Genomic DNA, 19,418 nt, shown 5'->3' with positions numbered 1-19,418 from the left:
AATTATACTGTAGCATTATACAAGCCTTTCCGATTACCCAGAGATTAGATTTTCGCTATTTGGATGTCATTTTGTAATTCCTCCATCCATAACATGCATATGGTGGGTAACATCCACTGAGTTGTTCCAATTTGGCTCTGAGAATAGCGGGCAAACACTTCAACAATGAATTTGCATATCAGACTTTATTTGATACATGTCAATAATATATAGCAAAGTTTTGCATGAACAAATTACACAATTATTACACACAGTTGATGTACATGTTGCATGGGACCCACACACAATTTATGTACATGTTACATGGGACTCGCATACATGATTGATGTACATGTTGCATGGGACCCACACACACATGATTGATGTATATGTTGCATGGGACCCACACACACATAATTGATGTACATATATGTTGCATGGGACCCACATACATGATTGATGTATATGTAGCATGGGACCCACACACATGATTGATGTATATGTTGCATGGGACCCACACACACAACTGTTGCATTGAATTCATGCCATATACTCACTATCTGGATACTACTATATTCTTATACCGGTAATTAAGTATTGTGAAATTTAACTCGTAATGTGCTGCCATACCATTTTATTACTATGCTAATTATCTAATTAAAATACAATTGTACACAGATTTGCATCCAGATATGATCTGTGTCTAACTGCATAAATTACCAATACACAAAATATCAGTCTTAAAAATATAATATGAGGTTATTACATGTATAAGAATACCTCAAAGTATGCACGAAGACAGTACAGCTGGAGTATCGACCGACACGCAGTGCAGCACCAAGGATACATCATGCAAATGCCAAAATCTACTATGATATGTACTACTGATAACATTTAAAAACTGAATATTGTAACGTGGCAGTGTTTATTACTCTCATTGTAAAATATGGCAAATATAAAGGAGATCATCTTGTCATAACTGAAATTCCATAAATTTGTCCATTTTATACCAGTTGTTATCCATGAGTCATTGCATTGTTTTTTTAAATATAGAGAAATGCTCATAATGAAACACAACACAAATAGTTGCATATTAGATTAATTTCATTAAGAAAAAGGTATGAAAAATTATTATGCATGTATAAAAGAAATTCTATTCAGTCTTAAAAATGCTAATTTCACTTGGTTGCAATTTCAGATAATGAATACCGGTAGAAATCTTCATGCTTCTGAACTAAAGTCTTCGTTGAAAACTAAAATTTTGTGTTTAATATATAATAGTATCGTGATGAACTTCAACAGAGAATTACAGTGGCAGCACCAACACCGTAGCGTCTTGATTGCATGGGACATATCTTTGACCATCTATCGGTAGCTGGGTCATACTTCTCAACAGTATTGGTACACTGAAACCCATCAAAGCCGCCTATTATGTAGATACAACCATTCAACACAGTGGCACTTGCACTGCTACGTTTTGTTTTCATAGATTTCACGTATATCCACTGATTAGTATAAGGATTATACCGCTCCACCGTGTTTATCCAACTACCGTTGAAACCACCAATGGCATATATGTATCCATCCAACTGTACAACAGACAGGTACGCCCTTCGCTCGTGCATCTCAGCCACGTTAGTCCACATTTTAATATTTGGATCATATCTTTCTACAGAGGATAGAAAATCACAGTCTTTTCCGTTATTGCCTCCTGTAAACAAACAAAAAATAAATTAAGCACATTTTTTCGAATATGCCTCAATGAGAAGATGTATTCTTTGCCCTTTGAAGTGCTAAATTATAAAGTAGTGAGTAATATGAAACATGACATGGCTTATACTTATGCTAATAATATGCAAATGAATTGACGTTCAAACAACAATAACTTTCCAGCTGTCTAGAAACTGTTTAGGAAGTGCATATCATATACATCCCAACCCCACACGTATTTATATAGTATCACTAAAGATCATTTTGACTCAGTATTAAGGTTGATCAGTTAAAATCATGGGGGTTGGTCAAGTAAGACAAAAGGAGAAAAAAACATTGCAAGCAATTGCAGGAAAAATTTGTTTGGTATATTCAAGAAAAACAAGCCATGCATGGCACAGTTCCCCAGTAGTTATCAAATTTAAGATATATAGTTTTGTTTATAGTAATATAGCTGGAATATAACCATGTCAGAAATATGATTTTTTAACATTAAAATGATTGACATTTGTATCTGATCGTCAAACAAGTACTTGTCCATATTGAGAGATATTGCACTGGAACAGCATTCAAAATCAACCATTTTGAATACATGTATATATATAACATGATTTATAACGAATATATATAATTTGAACATAATCAGTCAAAGCATTTAAGAGACATGGCTCTAGAAGCCCAATCATTAAAACAAAATGGCCGCCAGTCAGCCATTTTGAATCCAATCTGACAAATAAAATGACGTGCATCAGGAACCAGTAATGTCTAATGTACCAAGTTTGACTGAAATCCATCCATAAATGCCAGAAATGCTTGATATTTGATGATTTTTTAGCACAAAAATGACCACCATTCGGTCATTTTGAATATGATCGTCGAACCAATATATCTGTTTATCTATGACATGATGTATAATGAATATTTAAAATTTGAACATAATCAGTCAAAACAAGTCAGAGATATGGCACGAGAACCACATTCATTAAAACAAAATGGCCGCCAGCCGGCCATTTTGAATCTTATCTGAAAAACAAAATTATTTGCATGAAGGGCCCATAATGTCTAATGTATATACAAAGTTTGAACAAAATCCATCTGTAAACAGCCGAGAAATGCTGGATTTTTAGGATTTTTCAGCACAAAATGGACGCCATTCGGCCATCTTAAATCAGATCGTAAAACAACATGTTGTGCATCAAGGTCCTATAATTTCCAACGTATATACAAGGTTTGAACAAAATCCATCTATAAACAGCTGGGAAATGCTTGATTTTGATGATTTTTAGCACAAAAATGGCCGCCATTCGGCCATCTTGAATCAGATCATGAAACAAATTGACGTGCATATGTATGATATCATGTGTGATCTACCGGTATGTGTGAAGTTTGATTGTGATTGGTCCAGGCATTTCTAAGATACAGGTCCGGACGCACGCACGGACGCACACACGCATGCACGCATGCACGGACGGACACTCGGAGGTCAAAACATAAGTCCCCGTTTTCGGACTGCGTCCGAACGGGGACTAATAATATTGATATATAAAATGTGTAGCTAATGTACATGATATTTATTATTTTGTAGTTTGGATTGAAGCAGCTGATACAGCGCCTTTAATGTTCTGCTGTGTTTTTATGAAATAATTATGAATATATTTCAATTAATCAATTATGCATTTGGTCATCTTTATTTCCACGAAATGAAAATTAGTATTTCCTCCTTTGTTTTGAGAAATTTTAAGCTTGTTTATGAAGATATTTCTTGTATATTTGTAAAGATTGAATTTGAGCAAAAATGTGCCTTGTCTTTGATGTTTTGATTTTTACAAATAATTTTCTTTCTGATATATCAATATTGTTAAATATTGTACAAGTTTTGATCTTGGTGCAACGTGCAAAATTATCACTGGTGACTTTTTCGATACCTTCTAATCACCTAAGAAATTACAATTCTATTTTTACCTCCATGGTCTACGTAACAATCAAAGTCCCATATCTCGCGCATGCGTGGCACGATGACCACTGCCCTTTAAACTGTCTATTTTTGTGATTTGCTCCTTTATTATCATCATTTAAAGTTTCTGTAATATTGTCTTGGAATTTAATTTTAATTTTTTTAATCAAACCATTTCTGTCTTCAGATTTTACTTCTTCCCAAACATGTTTCATGTTCATTATAATATGGCCATGGACTTGATTACCATATTTGCTCTATTAGAAGTGTATCTCCAACAGTATCCGTACACACAAACCAAAAATTGCATTTATTTTATCTTCATTCACTATACTTGTACAGCTGTATTATTTCAGAAGTTAGTTTCCATGGTGACATTGTTGTATGCCATTTAGAATAAAAACACCAATTGAATGATTTAAAGCACCAGAATAGTCGTTTTGCTAGAAAACTGTCGACAGCTGTAACCATAACATCTTAAATCAGATCGTGAAACAAATGCATATGTATAATATCTTGTGTGATGTATGTGTGAAGTTTGATTGCGATTGGTCCAGGCATTTCTAAGATACAGGTCCGGACGCACGCACGCACGCACACACACACACACGCACGCACACACGCACGCACGCACGCACACACACACGGAGGTCAAAACATAAGTCCCCGTTTTCGGACTGCGTCCGAACGGGGACTAATAAAAACGTACAAATAAGACAGCATGACAAAAATTGCACTGATCACATTCTTCCAGTCCCCCCCCCCCCCCATGATTTTAAATGGTTGACAACTTGCATTGATTAAACACATCTCCCAAATGAGTAGAAAAATGCAGTCCATAGCCCTTTACTGTACAGAATGAATTAACATACCTGTACCACCGACGGCATACAAGATTCCACTCAAGTCCACACAGCCAAAGAACGCTCGTTTCACTTGCATCGGTTCAATGTAACTCCAGTGTCGGGCCACAGACGAAAAGACCTCAACAGATTGCAGATACTGGTTGTTATCTCGACCACCACACACTAATAGTTGGTCAGTGAATAGAGTAGCTGTACAACCTTGTCTTAGAGACTGCATTGGTTCTAGTTCTTCCCATTTATTAGATGCTACATTATACTTTTCAACAGATCCTAATACCTTCATAGAGTTAACACCACCTAAAAATAAATATATCAACTCAATATTTCCATTGTATAAAGTGTGACAGATGTTGAATGTAAAAATGTTTTCATACTAGTGCAGGAATGAACATGTTCAAACCCTGTGATTGGTTCAAACAATATGCATTTTATCATGGACAGTGGTAATGTAATGATGTACTGTGGAATATTATTTTCGCTCGAATTAATTTTCACTGAAAAGGCTTTTTGGGCGTTTTGTGTGGAATTTATTCTCACTGATTTTTGATGAGTTTAATGTGAAATATAGAAAAAAAAGTATATTCGCTGAATTTTTTTTTCATGGAATCATTCCTTCAGCGAAAATAGCGAAAATAAATTCCAAGTGAAAATAAAGTATTCTACAGTAGATGGTATGTGAAGGAAAAAAAACACAAACATAATATACTAACTGGAATATGATTGCAGTCAAAAATATTCACAAAATTCCCAAATCAAGTGTCCGTGATCATGATTATATCTGTTCTCTATAGTTTATTTACTTGTTTTGTTTTTTTGGAAATGCTAATAATTCACATGACTCGAAATTGCCAAGCAGTCAATTTGTTTTTATTTTGCCAATACAACAATTCTTACCAACAACATAAATGTTGCTAAATGTGGAGGCTATTCCAAATTCCGACCTGGATGTGTTCATACAACCAAACTGAATATCCTTTGTATCATTCTGGTCACTTTGAGGTAGATTACAGGTCCAAGAATTCTCATCCACAAAATAACAGTTGACAGTGTTCAATGTACTACCATTTGACTCACCACCTATGGCAAGTAAGCCCTGAAAACAATATTCAACAGATTAGCCATTTCCTGACAGAGAGTGAGTTACCATAGTCCAACTGGAGGTAGGAATTTTGTTTTTCTCAGAACTTTTAACTTCATGTCAGATTACATACCTCCTATATACACTTGCTATCGCTTTCAAGTATATGTCATGAAACTGGTCAAAACCTTGTGGTACACCCACCTCTGGGAGTGGGGTCGGGTGTGTGGGTGGGGTGGTGATTTCTAATTTTTTGCAGATACGTTTTACAGGTATGTAAATTTATAGTTTCAACTTATATGAACAGAATGTTGATTTTTATATTTCCAACTGTGACAGTAGAACATGTATGGCTTGTTGAAATACAAGGATACCTCAAAGTACGCACGAAGACAGTACAGAGCAACGGAAGTTGATGCGACAGCGTACTGTCTGAGTGCATACTTTGAGGTAACCTTGTAATAACCTTATTATTATACATCTTTTTCTTCCAAGGATACATCACGAGAATGCTGAAATCCAAAAAGTTTGGAATCAGCAAACTTCTTTGTGTGGAGTCCGGTCAAACCCTGGTGGCAGCCATGTTTGTTTTTATTGTTATTACGGCACGCTGTAACTTGTGCCGTTACGGGGACAGATGTATAATAATATTTGTTATCTTAACTACAGTTGTAGTATTTAATATATTAATTTGAATACAACAGTATTGTCTTGGTAACAAAACACAAATTAATAATATCTGTTCAACACATGCCTGGAATGAAATGGATGAAGCAGATTTTGGATTTTATACTTAGTATGTTGACCCTCTAAATTTGGGAGATACATTTTACAACAACTTATTTAGTTACCTTTGGTCTTTTTCCATAACATATTCTTTTGCCTTTGCCATATTTCAACATCACAGAGTGCACGTTATTAGCTTCTTGTAGCACACGCTGTATATCAAACAACATCTTACTACAATCAATGTCTTTGTTGAACACTACAGCCTCCTCTTTCAACTGCTCCTCTAGAAAGCTTGCCGACAACTGAAATAACCGGACATGCTCGATCAACGAATATAGGTGTACTGCTCGGACTTCGAGTCTAAACTTCACCCATGATACGACAGCCTTGAAGACCTCATTCTCATCTGGAACTCCAAGGAAATCAGAATCCAGAAGCTTCAGTAGCTCGTTAAATTGCATATGAAGGAATTCTTCTTCCTGCGCTACTTCGGAGAAGTGTTCAAGAATGTACTGATAGGCATTCTTTGTCAGGTTGTTACAGCAATGTGCATCTGCGAAATACCAGATACCAATACAGTTGCTAGAATGTAATTGTTTTTCTAGGAATCTACCACAAGCATTGCAGACTCCAGTTAACTGTAGCAAATTAGCACACAGCATTGTATTCTGTACATTTTCTTCATTGATCTTAAAGAGAAACAAGTCAAAAAGTATTTGTTTAATGCAGTGATGAGAACTGTGGTAGTTGGTCATTCTAGTCCTTAGTAAATTTTTAAATATTCCTGCTGTACTGCATACTCTGCGGCATCCCCGCAATAACCTCATAGTAGACAACATTGATCCATTTTTTATCAGGTTAATAAATCACCCATTATACTACCAGTATATGTAAGTTGAGAAATGAAAGATAACCAACCTTGATTTTTGAAGTATATATAAAATTAATAAGATCATTGATAGCCTGTGGGTCGACATCTTTCATTACAACCGTATGTTGATTACTTTCAGCTAACTGCCCAGTAAGCATGGCACGAAAATAAGGACTTGACGATAGTAACACTAATCTAATAAACAAGAAATACATTATTAGACATAGTGTATACAATAAAAAAAAGATGTAACATATTTGCTACGTTAAAGCTGGGATCCATGGTATCTTGGCACGTGTCAGAATTTTTAATCCTTTGTGTTTACAGAGAGATTACAGCAGTTGTGTTCCAGTTAGACAGGACCCACTTGGGACCCACTTGGCTCGTGTCGAAATCACGCCTTCATTCATTGATTTGTTTTTTGACCCAAACATGAAAAACCATACGCATATGATGATAATAATTGCTAATATTAATTGATGTAGCATAGCAACAAAACTCTGTTCACAGCAGTACATAAAATATGCGTCCCAGACGACGGTTTGCATTCATTTTCTTTATTAGTGCAGCATCTGACCATATATAGCTGCATTGTCATGTCAAAGAAGTATGAATCGGTATATGTTCTCCTAAATTCACCATCAAAGGCATGATTTTGGTTCGTGCCAAGTGTTCAGGCAGCAAATCTCGGTGTTGAGTTTCAGTCCCAAGAACGTTTTTTTTTTTTAACCATGTGCCGACTTAGTCCCGACTGTTCACACACACATTTTAGCCATTATTATAGTCATATCAAAGTCTGGTTTCAATAAATCTGAACAAATATTTGTTGCTTTTACTTGAGTAAGCTTAGTTGGCAGTCATTTAATCCATTAATATTTTTTCATCATCTTTGATATTGTTTATTCAAATATTAACAAATGTTTGCCCTGTTAGGTACACTAAGTACACCAATGCGTGGGTGAATAGCGAGGGGTTTATGTTGTTTTGTTGATGGATACTGGTAGGTAGGTGAGTGGTAGCATGACTGATTGTATACTGCAAGTTGAAAATATAATAGAATAAGAAAGCTATACCTGTGTGCAGGAATTTGCCATTCCTTTACTTGTATAGTAATGTCGCATAGTGTACCCATAGACCTAAATGCATCCAATGTTGCTAGAACTGAACTAGGTTGACATGCGTCTTGGTAGAACATTTCTCTGCATTCACCCATTGTTGGCAAGAATCTGAAAAGACAATTTATAATAGGTCAGCATCATTCACATCATGTGACAGGTCACCTGACAACTATGCGAGTTAGGTACCTTGATTTGGTCAAATGTTTTGTGATAAAATAAAGGAGGCAGTATAAAACAAACTGTATTTGGCCAACAGTTTTAAAAAGACATCCAACTTAGCTAAAAAAATGATTTTATGATTGATGACAGTTGTATGTACATGACCAATTATAATCGGGCTGATACTATGATTACTGTGAGTTCTTGGTATTTACAGAAATTTGTGACAAGAATATCAAGGTCAAGATTCATAAATAGTTGAAGATTACTAAGGATTTCCATAGATTATTTTCAGCATTATTATGGCACTATCAAGTCAGTGAACTTATGATCTGTGAGCCAAGGAAAGCTAATCCTACAATACTAGGAATGGTTTGTGTTACATACATACAACTCTTGTTGTTTTGCTACTGTGCAGCGTTTAGACTTGTCCAAACTACCTTGGTTTCCATATTAGTATTAAATGCATGTGCTTATCATATGTGAATAAAAAGATGCGGTGGATGGTAAAAATAGGTCACATTTTTATGATGCAATTTTGGGTTTGTATGCATTATTAGAAAATATACTACTTGGATTTTGGTGGGCAGAGTTAAAAATAGGCATGAACTGATTGATGATAATCTATTGAGATCCAACACAAATAACTGACAAATGGAGTAAAAATAATCAGAAACATAATTTACAATGTCAGACTGAATGAATGATGAGTAGAAACTATTGATAGGTAAATGTTCTGTGTTTGTTGTACAATATAATGGATGCTTTATATGAGGTGAAATTAGCATTGACAAAGTACACGCCTTTATACACCATTTACTAACTCTCAGTGAGTTACTGTACGGAACATAATTTAATAATGGCTGGGTTGAATTTTCACTTATTTCACTGATAAATATATTAAAACCCAGTGAGTATGTAAAGTTAAATACTAGTATAGAACTAATCCCAAATGACACTAGATGTAGGGGTAAAATGGCACTAGGTCTAGGGGTTAAATGGCACTAGATCTAGGGGTAAAATGGCACTAGATGTAGGGGTAAAATGGCACTAGATGTAGGGGTAAAATGGCACTAGATCTAGGGGTAAAATGGCACTAGATCTAGGGGTAAAATGGCACTAGATCTAGGGGTAAAATGGCACTAGATCTAGGGGTAAAATAGCACTAGATCTAGGGGTAAAATGGCACTAGATGTAGGGGTAAAATGACTTTAGATCTAGGGTTAAAATGGCACTAGATCTAGGGGTAAAATGGCACTAGATGTAGGGGTAAAATGACACTAGATCTAGGGGTAAAATGGCACTAGATCTAGGGGTAAAATGACACTAGATCTGGGGGTAAAATGGCATTAGATCTAGGAGTAAAATGACACTAGATGTAGGGGTAAAATGGCACTAGATCTAGGGGGTAAAATGGCACTAGATCTAGGGTTAAAATGGCACTAGATCTAGGGGTAAAATGACACTAGATCTGGGGGTAAAATGGCACTAGATCTAGGGGTAAAATGGCACTAGATCTAGGGGTAAAATGACACTACATCTGGGGGTAAAATGGTACTAGATCTAGGGGTAAAATGACACTAAATCTGGGGGTAAAATGGCACTAGATCTAGGGTTAAAATGGCACTAGATCTAGGGTTAAAATGGCACTAGATCTAGGGGTAAAATGGCACTAGATCTAGGGGTAAAATGGCACTAGATCTAGGGTTAAAATGGCACTAGATCTAGGCTTAAAATGGCACTAGATCTAGGCTTAAAATGGCACTAGATCTAGGCTTAAAATGGCACTAGATCTAGGCTTAAAATGGCACTAGATCTAGGCTTAAAAAGCATAGTTAAAAATAGGCATGAACTGATTGATGATAATCTATCGAGATCCAACACAAATAACTGACAAATGGAGTAAAAAATAACCAGAAACAATTTACAATGACAGACTGAATGAATGATGAGTAGAAACTATTGATAGGTAAATGTTCTGTGTTTGTTGTACAATATAATGGATGCTTTATATGAGGTGAAATTAGCATTGACAAAGTACACGCCTTTATACACCATTTACTAACTCTCAGTGAGTTACTGTATGAAACATGAAACATAATTCGGGAATCAGAAATTAATTGAATACCAATATTAATTAAGTGCTCAAATGGTATACAACAAGTAACTGAATTACATAGAGCCCATCCCCGACAGTAGTCTGCTGCTCTTGTCCACATTTAGTCTACTAACAAAATAACAACCCTAGATGTACTAGTAAATTTCCAGTACTGCCCATTTAGTATGCAGTATAATGTTTGTAACAAGGCTATTTCGCATGATTGAATCATGGAAATTGATTCATGGAAATCGGTTCAAGTATTCTATCCAAATCACATAAAGAAATGTTGTCCAAACTCAAAACATTCTATTTTTGTGGCAGACGTTCAGTCCACGCCTTTCACAAGACCTCAGAGTGAATAGAAAATCACCAATCAATTAGATTTTGGTAGAGATTCAGGTATGGTTGTCATGGAAACAATTTCAAAAATTATATTTTCATTTATAACCAACAATTATGAATGGATTTTCAAAAAATGTAATTACCAATCTATTTAATGTTGATAGAGATGTAGATCTAGTTGGCATGGCAACAGCAATTGAAGTAATGGTGATATTAGTATAATTCCACATACTAGTACAGAGTGTGTATTTTCATGATCAAGGAATCCAATAACGTGGATAAAATTACAATCGTTTTCACTAAACATTGGACGATCAGATTGTGGTAAATGTTGATACATCAGAGCAAATACCTAATGAAATTGCCACTGATTTTATCACTACTAATCAAAACATTATAACTGTAGCCTAAACATTTTTGATACGATGTATACCTGTCCGAGTCTCCGAGGCGCCATTCTGTCTTTTATTGTTTGCGCAAGACATTTCCGAGTTGTTTTTTACTCATTCATTTACATATAATGTTACGTTTGTGTGTGTGTCCCGGTAGTGTGTCCAGACACCCAGAGCATCTAACGCGGGAAAGTCGGGAGTACATGTAATTTGGTAACAAAATGCAGTCTCATAAACGAGGATTCGACACACAATTTAGTGTACGACAGAAAATTGTTGAACTTTACTTAAATGGGCCGTCATGTAGACAAATTGCACAACAAACTGGCATGTCAAAAAGTACTGCGAATAATATATGTACTAAACTTATTACTAGCGGTGATGTTTCAGCTGGGAAGCACGGACGAAAACACGGTAACAGAACATGCTTGACTGATAATATTTTACAACATATTGAATTTTATAAACGTCGACAGCCTACTATTTATCTGCGTGAAATTCAGTCAAAGTTACGCCAAGATAATGTGTGCCTCGATGTCCCCAGTTCATCCACGGTTTACCGGGGACTTGTTCACCGCCTACACATGACGAGGAAAAAGTTAAAATCTGTTGCTGCAGAGTCAACGACTGACATTAACGAACAACGAATGCTTGATTTTATCGATACCATTTCTGATTTTGGACCAGAACAGCTGCACTGGTTTGACGAGGCGTCTGTCATTTGTACTACTGGAAACTGGCGTTACGGGCATGCAGAAATTGGTAAACCGGCGACAGAAATACAGTGGTTTGCGTCTAATGTTAATTACACAATAAACCTGCTTACAAGTATATTTGGTGTCGAATATTCTGATATCATTGTTGGACCTTCCAATGCTATGGAAATGATGAACTTTTTTTTTGAAGCAGTCAATGTAGAAGACCACGTTGGAAATCGTTGTTTGACACCAGGAGATTGTGTAATCATGGATAATTTGTGGTTTTCATCACGCCAGGATTGTGGAACCTAATTTGGAACATTTATTACAACACCAAGGAGTGCGCCTAATTTTTCAACCATTTTTCAATTATACTAATCTGACTCTTGTGGGGATCATGCATTAAAAACTAGTGTTCCACAAGAAATAAATCTAATTTGCATACACTCACACACAGTAATGTTTGATTTTATTGGAAGTTAGAACAGAAAATGCAGGAAGTGGGAGAATCATTACGACCTTTTTGAATCAAAATGTCCAAAAAACAAACAGGACATACGTTATGCATCGCATACATAAAACAATCATATCAAGTTTAAAACAAATCAGCATACAGTAAGCATGTCCGAAAATAGTCCATTTTAGGGCTTAGTCCCTGCTTCAGACTTCATCGGAATGGAAGGAAGAATAGACATGTCAATAGATATGCTGATTGAAATCAGCCTGTTCATTGCATCTCATAAAATTAACAAGGTAATAAATGTGTGTGACAATCTTTTACAACAGATCAAAGCAACAACACGCATAAAGGAAATCAGAAGCACAACACTTACAACAAGGCTGATCTGATCATACACTGCATCAACAGCCATGAACCCACACCAAAAATAAAATAGGCCAAATAATCAATGAATACAAATAATGATACAAACCTTTATCTTAGCCACTGTGTCTTAATAGAGATATCAGTGATCAATGACAACCCCAGGAGTGTCAACACAAACCTGAGGTTATGTGAAGGTTATGATAAAGCAAGGTCCCAATCATTATACATGAAGGTGAAGTGTAGGTCACTGTGACCTCGTAGTATGAATGGCTGTGCATTCATCAGGTGACAGCAGACCTACAATGTATTTTTGTACTTGTGTGGGTCAGATACACCACATTAATAAATGAATCAATCAATAAATCGATCAATATATAAATAATTAGCATACATTAAAATAAAAATTACACATTTGCATGTAGCCATTGTTATCAATCTTCCAACTGGACGTAAATAATTTGCATATGCATACTGGTCTGAGGGACTACGGTACATGCTATTTAAATCTATATTACCACATTGTAAATATCAGATTCATCATTACCAAAACAAGCTGAAACCTAAAATAGGTTTAAATGATGCTGTCTTAGTTTTTAAAAAAAATGATATCCTGTGTTTATTTTTCCACTCATTTCATTTTAAGAGCACTGAGTCTTACCACTTAAACATATCATAGAACTCTTTCTAAGGTCTATGAACATATCAACACTGTAACTGAACTTCAAAGTTCCAGACCAAAGAAAGCTTTCTAATTCAGAGAGTATTTATTGTTTACAAATCCAACTTATTTTAATCTCTCAATAAATTCACACAGACTTACAAAAAAAGAAGTCAATTACTGTTAATGTTTGTTTTCAGTCTGCCATGACAGCTACAAGTATGTTTTATCATGGTTTTATCTACTAATAATCATCAAAAAGGTTAAAATAATAATATATTTATTTCAATCAAATCCACTTGGGGATATTGATGTGAAGAAGAACAAAGTATAAATAAATTGAAATAAAAAACAAAACAATATTGCTATGTAATGTAGCTATGTATATGATAATTATTATTTTGCAGTTTGGATTGAAGCAGGTGATACACCGCCTTTAATGCTCTGCTGTGTTTTTATGAAATAATTATGAATATATTTCAATTAATCAATTATGCATTTGGTCATCCTTACTTCCACGAAATGAAAATCAGTATTTCTTCATTTGTTTTGAGAAATTTTAAGCTTGTTTATGAAGATATTTCTCACATGTTTATAAAGATTGAATTTGAGCATATATGTGCCTTGTCTTTGATGTTTTGATTTTTACAAATAATTTTCTTTCTGATATATCAATATTGTTAAATGAGGCTCTTTCAATTTGTAGGATATGTACACTTACTCTTGATTTTGTTAAAGATCTGGGTTGATTTTTTTAATTATTCCAATCTGATTTTAAAGGCAATTGTCTATGCGCCATGCATGTGCAGCATTTGTGTTGATAAACATTGATTTTCCCACAATCCAATGCACTTTTCTAATGGAATCACAACAAGTACACGTTTTGATTTAGGTGCAACGTGCATAATTATCACTGGTGATTTTTTCGATACCTTCTAATCACCAAAGAATTTACAATTCCTTTTTTTACCTCCATGGTCTACGCAACAGTCAAAGTCCCATATCTCACGCATGCGTGGTACAATGACCACTGCCCTTTAAACTGTCTATTTTTGTGATTTGCTACTTTATTATCATCATTTAAAGTTTCCGTAATATTTTCTTGGAATTTAATTTTAATTTTTTCAAACATTGTTTCAATCAAACCATTTCTGTCTTCAGATTTTACCTCTTCCCAAACATGTTTCATGTTCATTATAATATGGCCATGGACTTGATTACCATATTTGCTCTATTAGAAGTGTATCTCCAACAGTATCCGTACACACAAATCAAAAATTGCATTTATTGTTTACTAGATTTTTGTTCACTATACTTGTACAGCTGCATTATTTCAGAAGTTAGTTTCCATGGTGACATTGTTGTAAGGCATTTACAATAAAAACACCAATTGAATGATTTAAAGCAGCAGCATAGTCTTTTTGCTAGAAAACTGTTGGCAGCTGTAACCATAACAATGGTCGAAACCTATCAAACCTGTACATTTCTAGAAAGCATTTGGCCTGAAGTATTTGAAAAAGATAATAAATAAGTAACAAATACAAACTCTATTAGCATATCCACTGTTATTCTTGCTGTCAAAAAAATATACCATTATAAAGAATATACATCATGAAGTATAATTATCGTTTCCATCATTTCTAAAATGGTAACTGTTTCTTCAAAATTGTTAGTGTAACCATAAGGTCTATGGTGTAACGATGTTTTAAAAAATACAGAGGCACATTCTTTTCAAAAGCAACAACAAGAAATGTTAATCTTTTGTTTTAATACTCGCAGTCAGTTTGATTAACAATAAAGAAATAACTTTAAATTTCCATTTATATTTCAGTTGCACCATATTTTTTGACTGATTTCAGGAGACTCCCCCCCCCCTCCCCGAATTAACCACTGTTTATATTCTATCTAGATGTTTGTAATCAACCAACACAGGAGATAATTCTTCTTACACCTACTTGACCTTGTTTTTGTTTGACAAACAGAAATAGAAATGAAGAAGTACTTGCACTGTGTACCATGAGTAAACTTAATCTTGTGCACTTTTTCATAGGATCAATTTTTAAAAAAACAAAAACAAAAACAGACCCCAAATAACTATTCTGCTACCTTACATGATTTAAACAATTAATTAACCAATTACTGGTAAGTACCTGTAATTAAACATGCATACAACAAATGTAATCTCTTGATTAGAAGGGTTTTTATTTTATGTTATTTATGCAAATTATCCAACCCAGAGGTGCAGTGGTCAATCTAGCCTGACAAGTTGGTGTAGGAGCCTGGAGGCGTCCTGGACTGCTGCAAACCCCACAGTCCAGGGAGCCACCTAGGCCAACTTGTCAGGCTATGGTCAATCATGTGGAAACAAAGGTCACACAATTCATACCACACTAATTAGAAATTAGATTAGATTGAACTTTACAAGTTCACAACATGATTGCATGCTTAGAATGGTGTCCCAGTTCCCTGGCAAACATCTCTGACTCTTCAAAGTTCTGTTATGGTCACAATGAAGAGTCATTTGTGATAATTACACACGTCAACAAGACGTAAATGTCACAGACCCCATATTTAAAAAAAGAATACATCGGATTAGATATCATTAATAACATCACGAAGCAGATATATTTGATTGTAATTTTTTGTAAAACATACTATCTTGACTATTTATTGAAAGCAACTGCCCAGATTGTTCCAATATTGTATACGTAGGTACCTTGGACGGACCTCTAACAGATTTGTTGATTGAAATTCATAAAACCTTATACTGACATGTTTTTGAAAACCACCAGCTTGATATTCAATATTTTATATGCAGAGAGAATTGAAGTATCATCACAAAATCACAAACCTGATTGAGTTCCATCCAAAATTACCTATATATACAATATTAAGGAAATTTGGCTAGTCGTTTTCAATAAAATAGCCTTTTTACCGAAATAACAAAAATAATCACAAAAATAAAAATAAACAAAAACTAGATCCAAAATAATATCAATCATGTGATGTGTAATGCAGTCTGACTGCAGTAGAAAAAATCTGTAGTAGAAAAAAAAATCATGCTACCAACTTAAAAAATCCTGCCAAACAAAACGTTAAATTGCTACAATTTCAGACTCAACATGAGAGGTCTTCTGCCAAATTCTGAAAAGCTCAGCCAATTGTTTGACTTCTAAGCCAGTGCAGTTAAAAAAACATTGATATTCGGTAATAAGTTTGTGTGAAGGAAAGCCCAAACAATTCTTGAAGAGCAGTCTTATTAAACTGTAATCTATACTAAGTGAACACATCAACAAAGACAGACAGCTGAAGGTCAGAAATATATGGGCTATATGATTTATAGACACAACTGGTATATATAAATACTGTTGGGATGAAAGAAGTAGAAAAAATATATTGTTAAATAAAAAATATATAAAGAAAAAAAATAAAGAAAAATTAATAATAAATTTTGCATGTAATTGAGCATCAATGTTACTCTGAAGTTGTTTTTTGCCACCATGCTCTCCATTTTGTGAAAAAGTGCTATGTTATATATTTAAATATTACACAACTGTAATATCAGAGGGCACTACTGTAAAAGGATTAATTATTCACTGGGTTTTAATTTTGCTTATTTCGCTGACTGGAAAATGCGCTAAATTAAAACCCTGTGAATATGTAATATTTAGCATAGAACACATTGTCTAAATGATAAAACCGTGAATTAACCATTGAAGATGCCTGAAATGGTAAATCAGCGAAATTTAAACCCAGTGGAAATTAGTCATTTTACAGTATATGGTAAAATAGCAACAAAATTATATATTCTGAAAAATTTAAAGTTTAACATAACAAAGCAACCATTTATTTACATCTCCCTCTCTCCTTAATTCAAGTTACGTTTAGTAGATTGTCCTTCTTGAATACTTTGCTAATTGCATGCTACAATTTCTATTCATAATACTGTTGATATGTCATCATGGCCGTCCAAGTAACTACTGGTGTGTTTTGCCTACCTTTTATCAACAGTCAGTTATTGTGATCATGGAGCTCCATGTGACAACAAACAATCCAACACCGTGCGCGATAGGGCAATGTTCAGGCACCTGCCGAGATGGAGCAAACAGTAGCGTTAGATACACACGGTTAGGCAACTGAAGACAGGGACATTGGTGTTGATGAAAAAACGAAACTGGACTTTGAACATACAGTAGACACAACACGATCTCCTCTCGTGTCTTTTGTTGGTCCCTGGCTTGTATTGGCGGATCTCCTGTCAGTCAAGTGTCGAGAATCTCTAGGTCAAGGCCAAGTATCATAAACATGCAATTGTCCTGGTCATTGAAGCGTACCACAGTGACAAGCATCAAATAAATAAATCAGTACAAGTAAGAAGTTAATTTTCATATAAATTTCTGCTTTTCCAAATTCGGCTCAATTATTAATTTTACAACACTTACTGTTTTTAATCCCGAAAACTGTTGGCTGATCCATTGGAATGGCGGAAACTGTGTCTACTTGTAACCGACAGCGAGCCGATCAAGATAGGTCGTATATTTTCGTTGCATGTTTTCAAATATAATATACTACAATAAATAAATCGCTTGACAAGTAATAATGTCAATGAACGACATTGAACAAAGCCGACACACAGACACAACACATCCGCCGGTAAGATTTGTACTTGAACTGCCTGCGAATTGGAAGTGTGCCCTCAATGGCAGATTTCTTGTTTTCACTCGTATTGTACGAACCTTTTGTGTTTCTCCTGGTTTACTTCAAAATAAAGCTGTACCATACAATTCCCCGAAATAATTAAGTCGACAAGTTGAAACGAATACAGGAACAAGAAAATGTCGGGAAAAACTTGGTAAAAATTGTAGGGTAATAAATCTTCACGCTCAGATATCAAAGAAATATTAGGTAAACCTGTATTGTGATTTTAGGGGTAAATCATGTGACCAGTCTTGTCAACCGTGGTGCACGTGTAAGTACGTATTTTGGGTGGTGAAATGTACGTTACCTAACAAATACAAAGCTTTCAAATAGCAAATGCGTTCCACATGCATTTAGATTTATAAAGGGAGGACCGAAGCACACATTAGCGAAAAAACAATACGTCCGCTAATTTTGTTTGGCACTGGGCGCAATATATGTGGATAAAAAATGTACGTTACCGTGATAGCAAACTGTGTCAAAAACTTGATTTATTATGAGTTTCCTGTCGTCTGTCATTTGATGAAGGTAACTGTATGAACGCTTTTTATTTTAAAAACCGCCCATAATGATATTAGTTTGGTTTGAGTTGTGAAACCATACAGTCACGTTATAAGCCGCAAGTAAACTGTTGTGCTATTATTTGCTTAATTATATGACGAGTTTGTACACAAGCAGTACACAATCAAGTTAGTTTGTATAAAACCGTTATATGTTGTGTGTGTCTTCGGAAGATGTACTAGTACTTGATTTATATATTTCTAGATACCACCCGAATCCCCCCCCCCCCCCGCGCTCATGGAGACTGCGTACAGTTGATTATAGTTCCTGGGCTCCCTGTGGTATAATGGTGGGGCGATGGCCGGATAAATGAACCTTGGCTGGCGAAGATGTCAATTCAAAAGACATCATGGAGATTTTATATGGTAAACTTAAAATAATAAAGATGAGAAACACATTTACAATAAAATGTTTGTTCCTGGAATTCACGAAGCTTATCCACAGATAGCTGTGTACTGATGATTTTAAAGTTTAAACAACCAATATACGTTAGCGCGAACCCAATAGAATTGTGGGAAATGCCAGGCATTTTAACTAAAAAAAACTGCATGATACCTTTAGTAGATACCATGTTACTATTAGACTATTAAGTGAACAACTTGAAGTATTTATTTCCAAGTATATACATTTTTTCAATGAAAATTTTCTAAAATATTATTATACAAGGCAGTCGTTTGT

The 19,418-nt window shown here is 34.9% G+C and overlaps 2 protein-coding genes across 2 annotated transcripts; one reads left to right on the top strand and one right to left on the bottom strand.

The window, feature by feature from the left end:
• Positions 1-166: 166 nt before the first annotated feature.
• LOC100371250 (kelch-like protein 3) lies at positions 167-18,157 on the bottom strand. The gene is made up of 8 exons (XM_006814374.3): positions 17,924-18,157; positions 17,480-17,569; positions 8,261-8,413; positions 7,235-7,382; positions 6,439-7,005; positions 5,404-5,602; positions 4,516-4,806; positions 167-1,690 (listed from the first exon to the last, which is right to left on the bottom strand). Exons 3-8 carry the CDS (start codon positions 8,398-8,400, stop codon positions 1,275-1,277), a joined length of 1,761 nt encoding a protein of 586 aa, XP_006814437.2. The 5' UTR covers positions 8,401-8,413; positions 17,480-17,569; positions 17,924-18,157; the 3' UTR covers positions 167-1,274.
• Positions 11,521-12,309, top strand: LOC146742223 (paired box protein 6 homolog). Its single transcript, XM_085500662.1, has one exon. It carries the CDS (start codon positions 11,521-11,523, stop codon positions 12,307-12,309), a length of 789 nt encoding a protein of 262 aa, XP_085356788.1.
• Positions 18,158-19,418: the final 1,261 nt, after the last annotated feature.

Source organism: Saccoglossus kowalevskii, chromosome 6 (genome assembly GCF_978046115.1).
Source record: "Saccoglossus kowalevskii chromosome 6, keSacKowa6.1, whole genome shotgun sequence".
NCBI classification, from domain to species: Eukaryota; Metazoa; Hemichordata; class Enteropneusta; family Harrimaniidae; genus Saccoglossus; species Saccoglossus kowalevskii.
The sequence above is the reverse complement of the archived record's forward strand: the minus strand, read 5'-3'. Positions and strand labels throughout refer to the sequence as shown.

What these genes read in the sequence shown, in the direction of transcription:
- LOC100371250 (XM_006814374.3), bottom strand. Translation starts at nt 8,400, where the DNA reads ATGGGTGAATGCAGAGAAATGTTCTACCAAGACGCATGTCAACCTAGT. An exon ending in TATATACTTCAAAAATCAAG is followed by an intron (nt 7,006 to 7,234) that starts GTTGGTTATCTT and finishes TTTCTCTTTAAG; the next exon opens with ATCAATGAAGAAAATGTACA. An exon ending in GTATGCCGTCGGTGGTACAG is followed by an intron (nt 1,691 to 4,515) that starts GTATGTTAATTC and finishes GTTTGTTTACAG; the next exon opens with GAGGCAATAACGGAAAAGAC.
- LOC146742223 (XM_085500662.1), top strand. Translation starts at nt 11,521, where the DNA reads ATGCAGTCTCATAAACGAGGATTCGACACACAATTTAGTGTACGACAG.